Here is a 17,147-nt window from a genome sequence, read left to right as displayed (position 1 = left end):
AAAAGTTTGTAATTTATTAAATGGTGGCGGATGGACTTATTAAATGATATTTTTCTTTTCAAATTTATCTGTCCCAAGAGATATAAAGTTGGTGCTAATGAAACAATTTAGCAGCAGGAATAAGGATTGGTGCCATGTGCAGGAATATATATTAAAATTCATTTTAGAAACTAAATTTCTTTTGGTCTTTTTCAAACTTAAAGCACCATGAAAAGCATCTGCAATAGACTAGCATTTAAAGTGCTGAGAATAGAGTTGGGAATGAAACCGAATCCGACCATATCCGAATCTATTTTACCGAATATGGTTTCTATTGTTTGTGACTAGAATTCGACCCGAATATTTTGAAATCTGAACCATTTAACAAGATTTATATTTTGAAGTTCAAAAATTAATTTATATCTTACATTTATATATAAAAATCATTAAAATAATATATTGCAATAAAGAGTTTTGAGTGAAAATTCGACCCAAACCCATACCATTTCCAGCCCTAGCTGAGAACCAATACAGATGAGTTCCAGAAACGAAATTACCACTACATTCTTGGTGTTTTCCAAAACGTTTGGGAGGTCAATAAGTAAGTAGCAGAACTCTGGGCAGTCTAAGATACTCAAGTTTGGCGCTCAAAACATTACGAGGCAAAAATTGTCAGTTGGAGTTTTGAAAATCTTTTAGACGAACGTCTAAACTTGGTCAAGCACTTTGGATTGGAAATTAAGCAAATCCAAACGTACCTCCTCAATTTTCGACCTCATTTTGTTTCTTGCAGGATTATAACGTTTCGCCAAACCTATCTCATGGCATTCTTAGAAGTAACCAATCGTCTTGTTGCAGAAAAAGTAAAATGCTCCCAGATAAAAAAAAAAAAAAAAAAAAAAAAAATCATCTACTTGACAACTTGAATTATAACATCGCCCTTAATTCTAAGAAATACAACTGCTCCTCCAAATCCACATTTCCCTATTTGGTAATAGAAAAAACCACCAACCAAATACCTAATTACTTATAGCATAAGAACGATGCTGAGTAACAAATCATTGTCATTCTAATTGGTCAAGTTTAACGTCATATTGTTCGCCTGTGGCAAGATTTTTTACACCAACCATACCATTTTCCCACTCTGACTTCCCTACTAAGATTAGCCTGTCTGCGTTGATTCGTGCTGCACGCTTGAATACCCTGCACAATCAACAGCAACAGACAAGGAAAAGGAAACCAAGAATTTAGATGAGAATAGACCATCAATTACTGAAATATTCCCGAAAACCAATGAGAATCAGTACAATTAAATGAAAGAATGCGTGGAAGATAGTGTACCATTTAAGCGGCTTATTCTCCAAGACAAGATCGACACTTTGTCCTTTTTGTCTGAGCACAGTGGCAACCATGGAGGCTTCTCCCTGGAGATCCTGGTCCAGTGAGCAAACAATATTCTCTACTAGGGGATTTAGCTCTGGTAGAAGTCCCTTTTCTTTGAGCAACTGCAATTACCATAATCAGCCAATGTGCATCCAACAATACTAATATACTTTGACACAGCACTGCGCAAGTAACTGAAAGGAAAACTAGCTGCTACCTTGCAAACAACAAATTATTGATTAATTATTTTCTGTTTAAAACTATAACTGCAATGATCTTCAAGATCCAATGTCTAGTGCAGCACCCGCAGTTAGCACCGCTTGGTACAAAGTAAACGACCACAAATTATATCTACACTGGTTTGATAAAAAGTTGAGCTTTTGAGGGGTTAGGGAGCTGCCACATCTGGTGGAAAATTCTCTCCAAAATCTTGGCATAGATGCCAGATCCAACAAATCCAATGGCATCACTTCAAAGATATACCAGTGAACTTGCATAATCTTTAAAAATTATTTTGATACTTGGACCACCTATCAAGACAACCAAAGCCCTTGAAACATCCTACTTTTACCTCTCTTTTGACTAGAAAAGTCGCTAAATTTGCCTTCCAACTTGACCATACCAAGTTTGTCGAAGCTTAGAAATGCCAATTACACATAAGTAAATAAATGCTTATGAAGTAAACATCTATACAACCCGTACGTAATTGAACATATCTAAATGACTCCTATATATTGCCAGAGTTCTAAGGGACATCTCCCAAGGGGATAAAGGGTGAATTTTTTAGGAAGTTTCTATTATGTAAAACCTTGTTATTTTCTTATATATATTGGAATGTAACAAGGCCGAAACCAACTGAGGTTGTATCCTCTTTCGTCACTTTTCTCTCCAGACTTTCTTCTACACTAAAAATAAAAATATTTTCACTTATATATAAAGAGGGAGGGGATAATACTCTGCAAATTGGTATCAGAGAATCAGTCAGAATAAATGTTTTCCTTTTTTCATTAATCAAATAAATAAATAAATGTTTCCTAACTCAGCAATTGATGTAAAAGAATTTAAAAGTGATTGTACTTACTTCTACTATGACAGCATCTCCAAAACCAAAGCCGCAAGCTGGAATGTCATCACCTCCAAACATAGAGAGTAGTCTGTCATAGCGCCCACCGCCACAAATAGCTCGTAGCTTCCCTTCTCTATCAAAGCCCTAATAAAATAAGTCTAATGAGTTGACAGTCTAGTAGTGGATTTTCTTATCAAACCAATTGACTGTAATAAAAGTATAAAACTAACCAATAAGACTGTACGTGTTCACAAAAATAAAAAATTATATATGGAACACAATTTTATGATAAAATATTTAGAGGTGGATATAGAGGGCTTGTGGTTGAATCATTCTGTGCCTAGACTAGAACACTCTGTATCTACAAAAAGAAGATTTTCAGTCCATAGATTACTACTTTACCAAAACAAAAAATCCATGCATTACTTCTAATTTTTACTTTTGGATTGACAAAGTTAAAGAACATTACTGATCTAATCTGTCAGACTGTCACATAGTGGTAATTTTTTTTTTCATAGTCTTATCTACACAGGAAACAATATTATGTGTGGAACCAATGCCCATTTCTGAGACTCTGAGCAAACCTACGTTTTTCTAGGATGCCAATCGAAAATTTTCATACTTCAGTCAATACACGAGTGCTCATTGCACCATCATAAATTTGAAGGACTTCACAAATCGCCTGAGCCAGTTCTTGGGATTGTTAATCTGTTTTTAGTCGATAAAATTTAAAGAATAACATCAAACTGAATCAAAACAAGGGAATAAAATTACCGGCACTCCAAAACAAAGATTCCTAGAAACCAGTCACCTAAAACAGAGATTCCTAATAAAAACTGTTTTAGGAATTCTCAAAAACCTCAGACACAAATATGAAAGCAACAAACCCTTTGACAACACTAGCACTATCATTTCCACCAAGTTGGGACAACATCAACAAATTTTTCATTAACTTCAGCAGTCCATCTACATTCTCAAAGACTAAGACCAGGCAGTCCTCTTAGTATCTTTCTCTATTTGTTTGAAGAAAAGATTGGATCTTGTTCAAAGAAATGAAGAGTTTTTCCTATCCAACAAGTAAAGAAGAAAAGGGAGGTGTGATCATGATTACTGACTACACTGAGAATGGGTTGAGTGTTGACTGTACCTAGACTCCTAGTCTCCAGAAACAATAGAGACTTTCATCATTAAAGATAAAAAAAAGAAGGTTGAGATTTTTACTCGGATATAGAGGATCCGACTGAATAAGGGGTAGACCATATTTAACCCGAATTCAGGTTGATAAAATTTGTAAACCATATCCGACCCTTGTTTTTATTCGGATCTGTTATAGGAGTACAAACCCGGCATAATGGATTTGGGTTGATTTGATTCATTTCCTGCCCTACTTCTAGGATCATCTTAGCTATTAATAACTGGGCTTTTTCTTCAGTTTAATCTTGCTTCAGATCATTCATAGTTTGAAAATGCTACATAATTTGAACCTCAATGCAAGGTAGATATGAGTTCAAGTACTATGCAACACGGTACCACATGGACAACAAATGGTTGTCTTAATTCCATTTTCCTAAGTAGTCATGCTGGTCATCAAACAACATAACAGAAGAAACTAAGAAACAGATCCAACCTCAAAGACAATTCCAGTATAATAGGCAAGGCCACGGACAACAGATGCATCAAACTGAATCCAATCTGAATAGCCAAATTTATCAGCAAGTGAAAAAAGGGTTTTCAACTCAGAAACAGCATCTCCTGATGCCCCAAGTATCTCTGCATTTGCAACATCACATACACAATTACAATTCAAAAAATAAAAGGCACTCAGAAGTATCTCAGTCTCCAATAAGGAATAAAGCTTCCAGTACTCTAAAACAGAGATTCCTATAAACGAGACACCTAAACCCTATTAAATGGTATTTCAGGTGCCTGAATGAGGAATTTTTAAAAACGTTCGCCTGGGTAACTTACTAGTAAATATGGCTCTTTTCTTCTTCTTTTTCTAAAGAAGAATATTCCTCCGGTTTGAATATTGCATTAAGTTCTTTTCTCTCTTTTTTTTGGGTATACAATTACGATTTTAGGACTGCTACTTTAATGTTTGCCTATAGGATTAGCATGTCAGGCCTCCTTTTCGGCAAGTTTCTTTCATTTGGTTTTTCAGATTTCTATATTTCTTAGAATATGAAGGATATTTCTATTTTCTCTTAATTATCAATCTTTTTGATGGGTAATAAAAAAGTATATTGATCTGATAAGATAATAATAACATCAACACCTAAAACTAGCAAGTAACTGACAGTTAGGACTAAAACCCCATTCCCCCCAAAATATACCCCCCAACAGGACGGACAATCAGAATAAAAAAGTCAAAACAAAAATTACAACCATACACCACAAGCCCTTCCAAGGGCACCCCTACTGCACCCACAAACACCTGATCCCACCAACTAAACCAAAGCCGCTTAAGATTAGAGCTCATCTTCATCTTCTTCTACCCGGTATTTGTGGTCGTCAGAAAATTTCAGTCTAGTTTGTTTCTCCATCACCATCCTCCAAATCGTCAGAAATTTTTAGCTTGTCAGTGCCAAAACTTTCAACTAACCTCTCTTCCCTTGTGTTTTTTACCACCCTGTCAATCAGCTGTGATATCTTTACTTTATTATGTCCTCGGACCCCAAAGGTTGTAAAATCAACAAGTTTTTCCCCCTCTTCATCCAACATTTTAATCCACTGGCTTCTTTCCTTTTTTAACCCACTGCCTTCTCAAGACCTCCATGTCTTCTTCCTCTGTGGCCATAGTCACCAACCACCCCTTCTCCTCACCTGTTTCAATATCAGTCTAGTTTCTCTTAATTATCCTCATCGTCCAAGTGGTAAAAAATCTTTAGCTCGTCAGTGTCAAATCTTTGCTTTCAATACCGGTCCAACCCCTCTTCCCTCGTGCCTTCTACCATACTATTAGCCAGTTGTTCTTATCTTTACTTGATTATGTCCGACTCTCACACTCGCACCCCAACGATTCCCAAACTCAATAAGCTTTTCCTCCTCTTCCTTCAACTTTTGAAATCCACCGGCTTCTTTCCTTTTGTAATCCCCTGCCTTCTCAAGACCTCCAGGTCTTCTTCCTCTGTGTCCATAGTCATCAACCATCCATTCTCCTTACCTTTCAGTATGAGCCCTTCTCCTCTCTCCATCATAGCTTTTCTTGCCTTTCCGCTTCATTCTGATCTCTCAACTTTTCTTTTCCGCACCCACACCATTTCCAAGATTTGTTTCCTACTTTCTCTCACCCTCCCTTTTTCCAACCTCCTCTCATAATTTTTTCTCTCTTAGGCCAAGTCCAATGGTGAGGCAAAACACCAAATATCACGGAAATTCTGATCCAATGGTGCGTCAAAACGCTAACCCACCAACGCTATCGGTATAAGTTTACCTATCTATAGCACCAGTTTTAACGAGATAGCGTCAAGTCTACACGCCAGTATGAGTGGCAGGTAGAAGAAATCTAAGCCACACGCCACTGTGTGGCGGGTAGAATTTTTTTTTTAATCTTTTTTCCCACACACCTTTGAGAATGGCGGCTGGAGAGTGGAGAGTCCAAAAACAACAAAATTCCTTCCTATACGCCATTGGTACTGGCGGCTGTCAAAAAAACCATTGGTTTTGGAAACGCTAACCCGCTATCACTATCCACTGTACTATTGTGGTTTGGTGGGATAGCGCACCAAACCATTGGACTTAGCCTTAGCATCCCTCCATAAATCCCATCTCCTCTCCTTCTCTATCTTTTTTCCCAGTTTTGTTAGCCTCTTGAAGTAGCACCTCCACTTTATCTATCATAGCCCAATCCTCACATGTGTACCCCTTGTATAACTTCTTAATTCTCACCACTTGACGCTGCTACAGAAGTACTCATCTTATTCATAGTCTTTCCTACTATCTTCCTCGTTCATGTGCCTTCCTCCATCTCACCCCTGTTCCTGTGGACCTTGAACCCAGATGATAATCATTTCAGCTGAATCCTGCTCGACCTTTCCTGACTTAATCCGTTCACCTGTTGTTGTCACTTATCTAACTTTATTGATCCTCAGTCCTCACCCATCCTAATACTACTCTTATAATTTGCAAGAACATAACCCCACTTATAGATACCCGCTTCAGAAAGTACGTGCATGCTGTTTTCTAACCCCAGACTACCAGGTGTAACCAAAACGCGACAATACGATATGCACCAGATACATCCACGCCATTTGGTACTAGCTCCACCAGGTGGTTTAGATCTGCCCCTTCTTCTGACCCTTTGATCACATTCAATAATGCCTTACCACCTCTTGTCTCACACCCACAACCTTCCAACAGCCTTGAGCCATCTCTGCCTACCATGCCCACCTCATCATCTTCTAGCTGGAGCAGCTCCTCCCCCATTGACTGGCAGGCAACAAGCTCCCTTATTCAAACGCCAGATGGCCAGAATTTCAATAGTACTTTAGCCTTACACATATATTTTCTTTGACCTCAATGTCATTGAAATTCGACTTTGGTTTCTCCCAATCCACTAAGCTTTGACTGCTTCTGAACTTTTAAGTAAAAGAGCAGCCTGATGAATCTCTCTAACTGTTCCGGAGGAACTGGCTGGTTGAGTAATCATCTGAACACTCAAAAGATGGAATGGCAATCCTATGAGATAGATCCACCTCTGCCTCGTTCTTATAGGAGTAAATTTGAGGGCCTGTTATTCAAGGAGATTTTTTACGCTGTTAGAGTTCAAGGAGGACATCTAACAAGGTCATATCCTCTTTCTCTACAAACTTCTTCTCCATTAACCTAGATACAATTTCACTGACACGATCCATTGGAGGCCTATTATTAGGGTTTTCAGTTTGGTATTTCTCATACAATGAATTAGAAGGCCTGTTCTTTTAGGAATTTTTTTCTTATACCACATCCACTTGAGATATTTACTGGGCCACCATAAACATGGGGACCAAGACAGCTACCTATCTCGCCCAAATGATGAGCCTCCCTTGGCAAGGGAATTACTCCCGATGCCATTTCCACAATGTCCTAATCTATTCTAACATTTTACTCATCTACTAATCATAATCTTAGTAATACTGTGGGGGATATCAACCTATCAAGATACATCTTAATATCATTGTAGACAATTTATTTCCATTCACATTAGAGTGCTCTGTTAATATTAAAATAACAATGAAAAAAAAAAAAAAAATTATTCCAACCCAAACCTAAGAGAACATTTAAACATTATGAGTAACCAACTCAAAACTAATTGCTGATAAGTGGAGAGACCCTTGGAACATTTATACTATACTGCAAGGGTTCACACATCCCATGTGGGAGTGTGGGACTATAACAAACATCTCAACATGATCCCTCATGTGTGGCATAACTTAAGCCTAACACGTGGACAACAAACTTGGGTGAGGGTGATGTGGAGTAAATGGGTCTTTTAGGCAAAACACAATAGCCTAGCCTGCTCCGATACCATCTTAAACTTTAGTAACATCCAACTCAAAGCCAGTTGGTGATGAATCGAGCAGCCCCAGGATTTATAGTTTGACTAAATAGACTTTTAACTCCCAATGTGGGCCCTATAACCTCAACAAGAACTAATTCATGTATGGCGGACTAGAAAAGACAATTGCATGACCCACAACAGCATTATACAAAGAAAGGTGCCACGTATTACAGCATCACTCTTTACGTTGACATATTTGTCGCCAAAACAAACAAGCAAGGGAGAAAGACCATGCAAACAGCGACTACAAACCTTCCAACTTTGACAGTGACTTAATCGATAAAACTTGTAGTAATTCCTCAATAGCTTCTTCCGATATGCCAGCTGTTTTCAAATCCCTTTTAATATCATCCCTGGGAATCTTTTCCATCTGTTTCATATCGGCAAAAGAAAATATTCAAAGCTAATAGAAGTCGTAATACTTCTGTACTAAAACTACACCAAATTGAACATTAAATTGCAGGTTGAATTTGAAATGATTATATGTACAAGTTTTGCACTAAGGATGATGCATGCAAGCATTAGCTGGCAGTATAAATGGTAGGCAGCATACAAACGCAATTCCGTCACTGAGATTTTATTGCAGGCTCTTTTTATATTGATATCATATACATTTAGTGGAGTATTTTGTCGTATTAACATCTGATTCCTTTATTTACAAAAATAAAATCTCCAAACAGTAAAAGCCGAGTAGCAAAGCAGCAGGCATTTTACAACTAACGACTGGACAAACTTGTCAAGAGGGCTATATTATCGCCATGTGCAGCTGCGCTTGCAAAACCATTAAATTTATAAGCTAAGAGTTACAAGGGGTTTTGGACACTTCATGCAAGTGTATAAAGAACCAAGATGTCAGAATTAGCAGAATCAAAGTGCAATAACCTGTATTTGAAAATACACTGTATAGGGTTGAACTAAATCAAAAAAATAAGTGGAGTACTGCCTTTTTCTTTTTTTTTTTTTAAAAAAGGGTTAACACTGTTTAATTTTTATTACTAAGTAATCTAAAGAACTTATTAGCAGACGTTACTTTATCAGACACAGTACTAGAATAAAAAGGCATCAAAGTAGAATTTCACAAGACGTTCTTGGTGGAAATAAAATGTGAGTGAAAGATGCCTAGATAACTGAACGAACTAACCTTGTCTATGATGATGCAAACTTTGCTAAACAAATTTTCTGGTACAGAGTAGCACCGCAATACTTCTTGTAAAACCTGTAATGAAACAGAACAAACTTATGAGAAACTAAAAATGCTGCAAACTACAAACTAAAAACCAAAACAGATCGAACTTATGAAAAACTGAAAAATGATGCAAGCTACCCTCTTAACATATTAGTTCATATGGTGTGAGCACCAACCAATTCCAAATACAGGCGCAATTCAATCTGAGTGCAACCTGTGCATATTTAACTGATTATTTTTCTCCATTGAATTCCATCTAAAGACAATTTATGTTTCTTCATATCAGCTCTAAAACCCTCAAAAATTTTAGCCTTCCCTCAATCTTTTAAACATTTGAACTAGAATATAGGCATGCTACAGAGTATATCTTAAAATCCTTCACAATTATTAAAAATATATAACACAGACAAGTAACTTGCTAATCCTTACTAGAATCTGTACAAAAGCCTCTTATTCATAAGCTCAAAGAGCGTTTGATGGACATGGGGAAATTTTTTGAAACATATGAAGCACTTTGCTTAATGAATCATGTAGCAAGATAAGTCCAGAAGGACCTTGAAGTTTGGCATAGCACAAAAATCACTCCAAACACTAAAAAGAAAAATGTAACAAGGTTATAAAAAACAAGCTGTCCCTATTTGACATCATAAGAATGACCTGCTTACACCTTTCGGCTGGATACTCTAAATCCCACATCAGATGAAGTAATCCCAAGTCGCTTGAAAAAGGTTACAATGGAAGAAATAAGTTCTGCTTCAGCCTAAAACAGAAAGAGAACCAGTCATAAATAGGAAAGAAATAAGTCTGTAAATAGAAAAACACAAACAAAGTGCATGTGCTCTAGCACAATAATATAAAGTGAATGAAATCCATCGGTTCCCAATTGAGCAATTTACTGTATGGTAACAGCTGATCCTTTATTTTCTGATCTCTTCCTTTTCGGTCGTTTTTTTTTCTGATCTTGCCGTAATAAAAATGGCACAAGTTCCGCCCACTTATGAGTAAAGAGATTTTTCAGAGTCCATAACGTATACACCACCACATATATGGGACACTATGCAATTGTATTAGGCAAGGGAGAGATGTCTGCAACTAACATAAGAATAGGTATTTCATGAAAAAAAAATTGGGAAACACTATATCTAACCAAACCGCGTCTATGCATATATAATAGATGCACACACATCTGTACAAAAGTAGTGGGCAGTCCAATCAGACCTTATTCAGGCCTTACATCAGCGTTGGGCTGTTGGCAAGTACTCAGAATCATAATGGGAACTCAAAAATCAACTCAAAAATAAGATCCGCCGGAAAAAGTAGAACATACTGTAACTTCCGGAACACCAATTATGTCCATATTCCACTGATAGTGCTCACGACGGCGTCCCCTTGTCATTCGTTCATAACGCCAACACTGTCCTATAGCAAACCATTTCAGTGGGAGGGGAACCGATTTTCTGGATACAAAAAACAAAGGTGATCAAATTCCGTCCATCATGTACCTAGATGAAATCAAGATAACGAAATGAACAACTACAAGTTTAACACCATCAAAAAACTAAGTTCACAAGGTATTGGCAAAAACATGGATTGATGTGGCACAGACTTTCTATTCTAAAGCATAAATTGAAAAAGTACAATGTAAGAGTATATAGTGTAATACCCCTTCTGTATCACCATTCTAGCCAGAGAGGGAGTAAGTTCAGGCCTCAAGGCAACACGGCGATTCCCCCGATCCTCAAAGCAGTACAACTGGTTCAATAGAAAATTCTTTTCAGGTAAATAGTAAAAGGTTTATATTTACAAAAGGGGGAAAAAAATACCATTTAAATATACAAAATACTAAGTTCATGAAATGGGACAAACGCGATAACTTATTTTCAAAAGTCATCCAACTGTTTGCCATTTTCCGGGTGCTTGGCAGAACCATCTGGAAAGCTTCGAATAATGGGACGTAAAACAGGATAAACTTCTGCAAATCTAGAATCATGGCAAACCTTTCCTTAAGATAAAAACTTCCACCCCAATCCTTTCTCTACCCCTTTCATGATCGCTCTTTCTCTCACACCTCTCATGATCTTTTCTCTCCTCAACACGATCTGATGTAGGAAAGGAAGCACCATTTTAGCAATTATTATTTAGTATTATATTATTAGTTTTTTGAGGGTTCATATTATTAGAATTAGGATGATTGATTTAATAGTTTCTGTTATTGAGTTTAATTAGAACCAGAAGCCCAGGTTTCTTGTTCTTCAAGTTTGGCTAATCTCTATATAATGACGAAACGGAAGCGAAAAGAAAATAAATGTATGTAAAATACTTTGTTGAAATTGATAATATTAAAGGAATTGATGTTTACATACTATGATCTTCTTATATAGAGTACTATGTTACTAATTCAAATTAAGAAATAATACTAAATATAAATCCTATCTAAACTAGAACAAAGAAATACTAATAGTTGCTAAAAAAATAGAAAATACTAATCCTAATTAGTACTCTAATGTTCTGCACCATATAAGGAGGCCAATGTCAGTTGTTTTAGCATACAATATTCAATCAAACAAATTATCAATTATGTCAATCCTATTATTCCTCTTGTTCTCAAAAACTTCATCTTCTTCCTCAATCAAAAGTTCTTATTTGTCTAATTTCTTGATCTCATTCGCTCTATTCTTCTGTCATGAATCTCCAAATCTTTATTTTCTAAATTCCACACCCTTGTTCCGCATTATGATCTCTCTGTCTCTCTCAACATATTTGCCTCTTTCTTTTCACCCTCAACGAACAAACTCAACAGAGAACTTTTAAAGGGTTCTCTCCATCAAAGGAATTAGATAGATTAGAGAAGCCACCACTAAAGCAGCTTACTCAAGAAGATTGGTAAGCTCTATTGGTGGGTAATTGAAGTCCTTCTCCTTTAGTTCCAGCTACTGTTACTGAAATTGCCAAATTAAAAACTGGGCAGTTCAAATTTTGTTCTATTTTAGTTGCAATTTGCATGGTTGGCTCTTGCTATTGATTTTATTTTTTCTCTTCTTCTCACATACTGTTAAACCGACCTACCAACCACTGAAATTTTTTGTTTCACAAAGTCTTGCAAAGAAAAGTTTTTCATGACATAAGTTAACAAATTTGCTTCAGTTAGCAGTGGTACCATACTGTAAAGCGATGGCATTTCTGAATCCTGCAATCAATATTACCAAAGCTTGCATTTGATTCAAGGAACAGATCCAATATGTGTCATACTAAACTGAAAGAAGTAAGGCTAAAAGCTCTAAGCAAGTGCACAATCATCGCAAACAATACCTTCATAAGTCATAACTAAATACTCTCAAAGGCAGGAGGACAACTTCTATGCAGATAGAATCTAGGGAAACAGAAAAAAAAATAGAAAGGAGAAAATGAGTTCTATCACTTGGTGAGAAAAAAAAGCTCTAGATGCCGTAGTTAAATTACCTATATATGACTGATCACATTTCTGAGTTGAAGACTGAGTTTATTTTTGTTTAGAGAGTGTAATAAGCCTGTAGATTATTTGGCAGGAATTTGTGTTTCTTATGTTCCATCTTTGTTGTTTTTGGTCTTCTTCTAGATAGTGACCTCGATGTACTGATAGAGGAGGATGCAATTGCGACTCAATATGTAAAATTATCTTAATTAATACAGGTAGGGGTCTGTCTAACCCTTGCTTATTTCTTAAAAAAAGAGGTATGTTGCATGATAATTTACGACCCAGCCCAAGAAACCATGAGTCGTGATCTTGGGAGGTCTGAAAGTTTCAGATGCTAAATACACTTTTTAAAATGAAAGACTTGGAAGAACAAAATGAAGTAAGAGTATACTGAGATCCCCTCCTACAATACATGACATGAGATCTGTTAAGGGTAAAAGTTCATCAATGCGAGAAAAAGACAAGTTTCAACCAGTTGAGAAGAACTCAATAATCAGTAAAGCTTATTGAGATAATTATGTTTCCAAATAACAAAGTGGTCTTTCTCACTTCGCGAGCTCACAATCTCTTTAATTCAGTCAAGAATTTACAATCTCTTTAATTCAACCCCAGAACTCATATACATATATAAGTACAAACTGCATTACTACAAAAGAAGAATGCATACCTGGTCTCTAATCTCTTCCCCGGCTTTCCGAATAAAAAGCGCCTCAGATTCAAGTACAGGGAAATCAACCTCTTCAAATCCGAACAATTGAGAAACCTTAATTAACAAACAGATAAAAATCCATCAATATATGCTAATGGAGTGGATTTCATATCTTGTACCCCTACTGTGTATAAACTTAAACTATGAAGCCATGATGATGTACAGGAAGAGGAATCTTGAAGTTGGGATCCCCCCCCCTGCCTCCTTGAGAATGGAATCAAAATGTTCATATATGCTGAAGAGTATTATCACATATGCAACTGGCTTGGTAAGATTTTGTCTTTGTCCAAGGTTGGCTCCTCAGTTGATTATTTAATTTATTCAGATTCATCATGTATAGTCTAATCAGAAAGAGTTTTCTGGATCACTCTATTCCAATTCTAGTTCATGGTGCAGAAGCCGGACAGTTGAAAAGCAAAACTCCTGTCAGTTTCCTAAAGTTCCACATTTTCCCTTAAAATCTTAGCTATTACTACTCGCATTTTTCCTAACGTATTTCCCTTAATATAGGCAATATTGTGATACTAGTTTGTGTGACTACAAACAGGCCCATGATGATGGTCACATGGTCCAAATGGGCCAGCCCAAGGCTGCCTTGGAGACGCTGGAAAAGGTGGACTTCATGCAAACTTACTACAGATGCTGCTGACTCAAAATATTCCGTTGGATATGTATAGATGGATTCAAGTACATCACTCAGTTTCCTCATCTGTTTCTTGCACCTTGATATATGGTTTGAAACTCCATATTTTTCCTTTTCAATTTTTTTCTCCCTCTATGTGTTGTATATTGCTACATTGCCCTTGATATGTCTTTCAAAATGTATATTTCCAACTTGAACTGGATAAAGGATATGCAATGGTGTCATAAAATGACTAATTGTTATATGTACATACGAAGAGTTTGTTTCAACTTAAGTGCTAGGATCTGATGCTTGCACATGTTTGTTCAAATCAACTATCTCAACTACAATGAAACAACACGAATGGAACAATGTTGGAATTCATATTATATAATCTGTGCCAGCTCCTTGGCTAAAAATGTAATATACCGTGAAATACCACACAAGCAATCTCATATAAAAATACAACTTTCAACCAGGTTACAAAACATTTAAGGTGCAATCCACAAAAACTACTTAAACAAAAGTATACCAAGACTCCAATGCTATAACAGTGTCAACCATTTCTTGTCCAGAGATTTTAAGTATACTAAGTAATTAACAAAGGTAGTGTCATTGTGAATATAACCGACTCCCGCTCGATTAAAACTACAAATATAATGTATTGCACAGTATAGTAACACAAACACAAACCATAACATACAAACTTTTATACCTCTCTAAAATTCTGAAAAAGCCAACTTCTCAACCTCATATCTTCCGGGGCAAAGTCTCTAGTCCCTTTAGGAGGATTAACATCAATTTTCTCCCTTGATTCAAATACAGGAGACTGAGAAAGAGAACCAGACCTTCCTCCTTCCACACTTTCATTCACAGACTGAACAGAAGATGATGAAATGGAACAATGGTATCTTGGCTTCTGTAAAATAGTATATTTGTAAAATGAGAAATGAAGTGGATATAAAGGTTTAGAGAAGTTTTGAAGAAAAGGAGTTTTAGAAAAGTGGAAAAAGGAAGTGGGTTTGATGTAAAGATTGAATTTTTGGTGAAGGATAAGGTGTGTGGCGTTTGCAGCCATGGTCTCAAAACTCTTCTTCTCTCTCTTTCGTTTTCAGTGTTGTTCTGTTTTCTGGTTCTCTGTTGTGTAGTTACTTTTGGGCTTTTTGTTATTGGGCCCAAGTTAGTTGGGCTAAAGAACTTGGACAACAAACGTTCTGGTTTCCTACTTTAGTAGAGAATCTATGCGTGGTTAGGGTGGAAAAAATGTTTACCGCGTGACTTCTCTTTTTGTTTTTTTCAGTAGAAACATGCCATATTTTATAACATCAAAGGTATTGTACTACATTTCAACATATGTTCAGGCAGCAGGCTCTCATCAAGGTTTTTTGATGCCCACCTAGCTAAATCATGAGCTTCAACATTTTAGCCTCTGCTAATCCAGTTAAACTTACAAAAGGTGAAAGGCTGACACAAGTCCAAAATCATACACCGAATAGAGTCTAATTTCCAGTTTAGGTAGTCTAAGTTACAGGAGTTCTGTAGACTTTGTACAACCTGCCTACAGTCTTCTTCAAAAAGGAATGAGGTTCTGCCTGTGGTCCTTGCTAGCTTTGCTGTCACTTCCATTGCCACCAACTCAGCCTCTCCGACAAGACTAAAAAATCTCCACGAGTAGCTGCCTCCACCAGCTTGCCTTCCCCATCCCAAGCCAAAGCCCCAGCAGCAGCAGCTCTCGTTTCCCTGTAGTAGGCAGCATCAAATCTGATTACTAAAGTTGTTTCTTCTACTTTAGGGAATATAGACTTGTAATCCATATCATGACAAACAACAGATGAGTTAAAAGGATGTGTGTTCACTCCCTGAGCATCAGAAAATGCTTTGCTATATCTGCTCCTCTTTGTATATGCCCTACGCAGTAGCCCATCTCTGTTGGGTGTTTTACCCTCAAACTTAGCTTTATTCCTCATCTCCCATATCTCTTGTAAGAGAATACATGCTAGCAGACCCTTTTCAGCCCTACCAGGATCCTTTTCCTTTGTCCACTCCATAAACTCTTTCATCCAATCCCTTATAGATAGATCTTCCCTTTTATCCACTCTTGCTCTCCATTCAGAGGCAAACCAAGTCACCTTTATCAAGCTACATTGGAAAAAGAGGTACTTTGGATCCTCTTGATCATTCCAGCATAAAGGACAAACATAATCTCCTTTGAGGTTGTGCCTGGTCAGGACATCCCCTGTGGGTAGAATGCACATATAGAGCTTCCATAAGAACAATTGGGTACTTATTAGTAATTTGGTTTTCCATAGAGTCTTGATGTTCCTGGTGTTAAAGGAGGATGTACCTTCTTGCCAGCCATGGTTATTCAAGAAATAGTAAGCAGACTTAACTGGGAGTCTGCCATTTCTGGTTCCCCCCCACTTGGGTGAGTCACTTGCCAAAAGTGATGGTCTTATCACCACCTGTTGGATGAGAATAGCTATCTCAGATGGGAACAATCTGGCAATCTTGCGATTGACCCATCCAGAATCATTCCTCAACATCAGATCCTTCACCTTCAGGCTCTCAAGGTCTGGTCTGTCAGGCAACATCTCTATCAGTTTGATGGGGGCCTCATTGATTAGGATCCAAGGGTGTTTCATGACATTGACCTTGTCCCCTTTGCCAATGCTCCAAACCATCCCTGGTAGGATGTCCCTAGCAGTCCTATGGACTCCCTTCTAGAACCAAGAGGCCGAAGGTGGGGGTCTGTTTTAACATCCACCCAGCCCTTCCCATAGGCAACCAGAAAGGTTTTAGCCCATATGGAAGTATTATCTATAAGAGTTTTCCATGCCAACTTGGCCAGCATAGCCCTATTCATGTCCCCAGCTTTTTCTCAACCCTAGGCTTCCCAAGGCCTTAGGTTTGCATATGTTATCCCACCCTATGGTGTGGATACTTTTGTTTTCTTCTTTACCATGCCACCAGAAATTCCTACAAACTTTATCAATCTTTTGACAAGTAGATCGAGGTAGTTTGTAAGTGGCCATAGCAAAAAGAGGTGTAGCCTGTGCTACAGCTTGTATAAGGGTTCTCCTCCCAACTTGAGAGAGGACTTTTACCCTCCAACCTTTTATCTTATTGTAAACTTTGTCTACCAGGAAGTCAAAGTCCTCTTTTTTCTTATGGGAGAGGACAATAGGAACCCCTAAATACTTATCTTTTTT

The 17,147-nt window shown here is 37.3% G+C and overlaps 1 protein-coding gene across 2 annotated transcripts; it reads right to left on the bottom strand.

Moving 5' to 3' along the window:
- Window positions 1-870: 870 nt before the first annotated feature.
- Window positions 871-15,068, bottom strand: LOC147482336 (histidine--tRNA ligase, chloroplastic/mitochondrial-like). 2 transcript variants are annotated; one of them, XR_015203693.1, is made up of 11 exons: window positions 14,654-15,068; window positions 13,275-13,370; window positions 10,817-10,905; window positions 10,481-10,610; window positions 9,821-9,913; window positions 9,109-9,183; window positions 8,220-8,337; window positions 4,056-4,198; window positions 2,444-2,572; window positions 1,321-1,579; window positions 871-1,182 (listed from the first exon to the last, which is right to left on the bottom strand). XR_015203693.1 is itself a non-coding variant. In XM_086575789.1 (11 exons), exons 1-11 carry the CDS (start codon window positions 15,014-15,016, stop codon window positions 1,044-1,046), a joined length of 1,539 nt encoding a protein of 512 aa, XP_086431915.1. In that variant the 5' UTR covers window positions 15,017-15,065; the 3' UTR covers window positions 871-1,043. The 2 variants fall into 2 exon arrangements, 1 of the variants encoding a protein (XP_086431915.1); XM_086575789.1 differs by having other exon boundaries at window positions 1,321-1,484; window positions 14,654-15,065.
- Between the last annotated feature and the right edge of the window lie 2,079 nt (window positions 15,069-17,147).

Source organism: Coptis chinensis, chromosome 8 (assembly GCF_015680905.1).
Source record: "Coptis chinensis isolate HL-2020 chromosome 8, ASM1568090v1, whole genome shotgun sequence".
NCBI lineage: Eukaryota > Viridiplantae > Streptophyta > Magnoliopsida > Ranunculales > Ranunculaceae > Coptis > Coptis chinensis.
Note: the sequence above shows the minus strand (reverse complement) of the source record. Positions and strands in the feature narration are given on the sequence as shown.

Excerpts from the sequence above, each read along its gene's own strand:
- LOC147482336 (XM_086575789.1), bottom strand. The coding sequence starts at position 15,016 with ATGGCTGCAAACGCCACACACCTTATCCTTCACCAAAAATTCAATCTT. Across the intron at positions 13,371-14,653 it reads TTTTTCAGAATTTTAGAGAG|GTTTCTCAATTGTTCGGATT; the intron begins GTATAAAAGTTT and ends TTGTTAATTAAG. Across the intron at positions 10,906-13,274 it reads GGGAAGAGATTAGAGACCAG|TTGTACTGCTTTGAGGATCG; the intron begins GTATGCATTCTT and ends CTATTGAACCAG.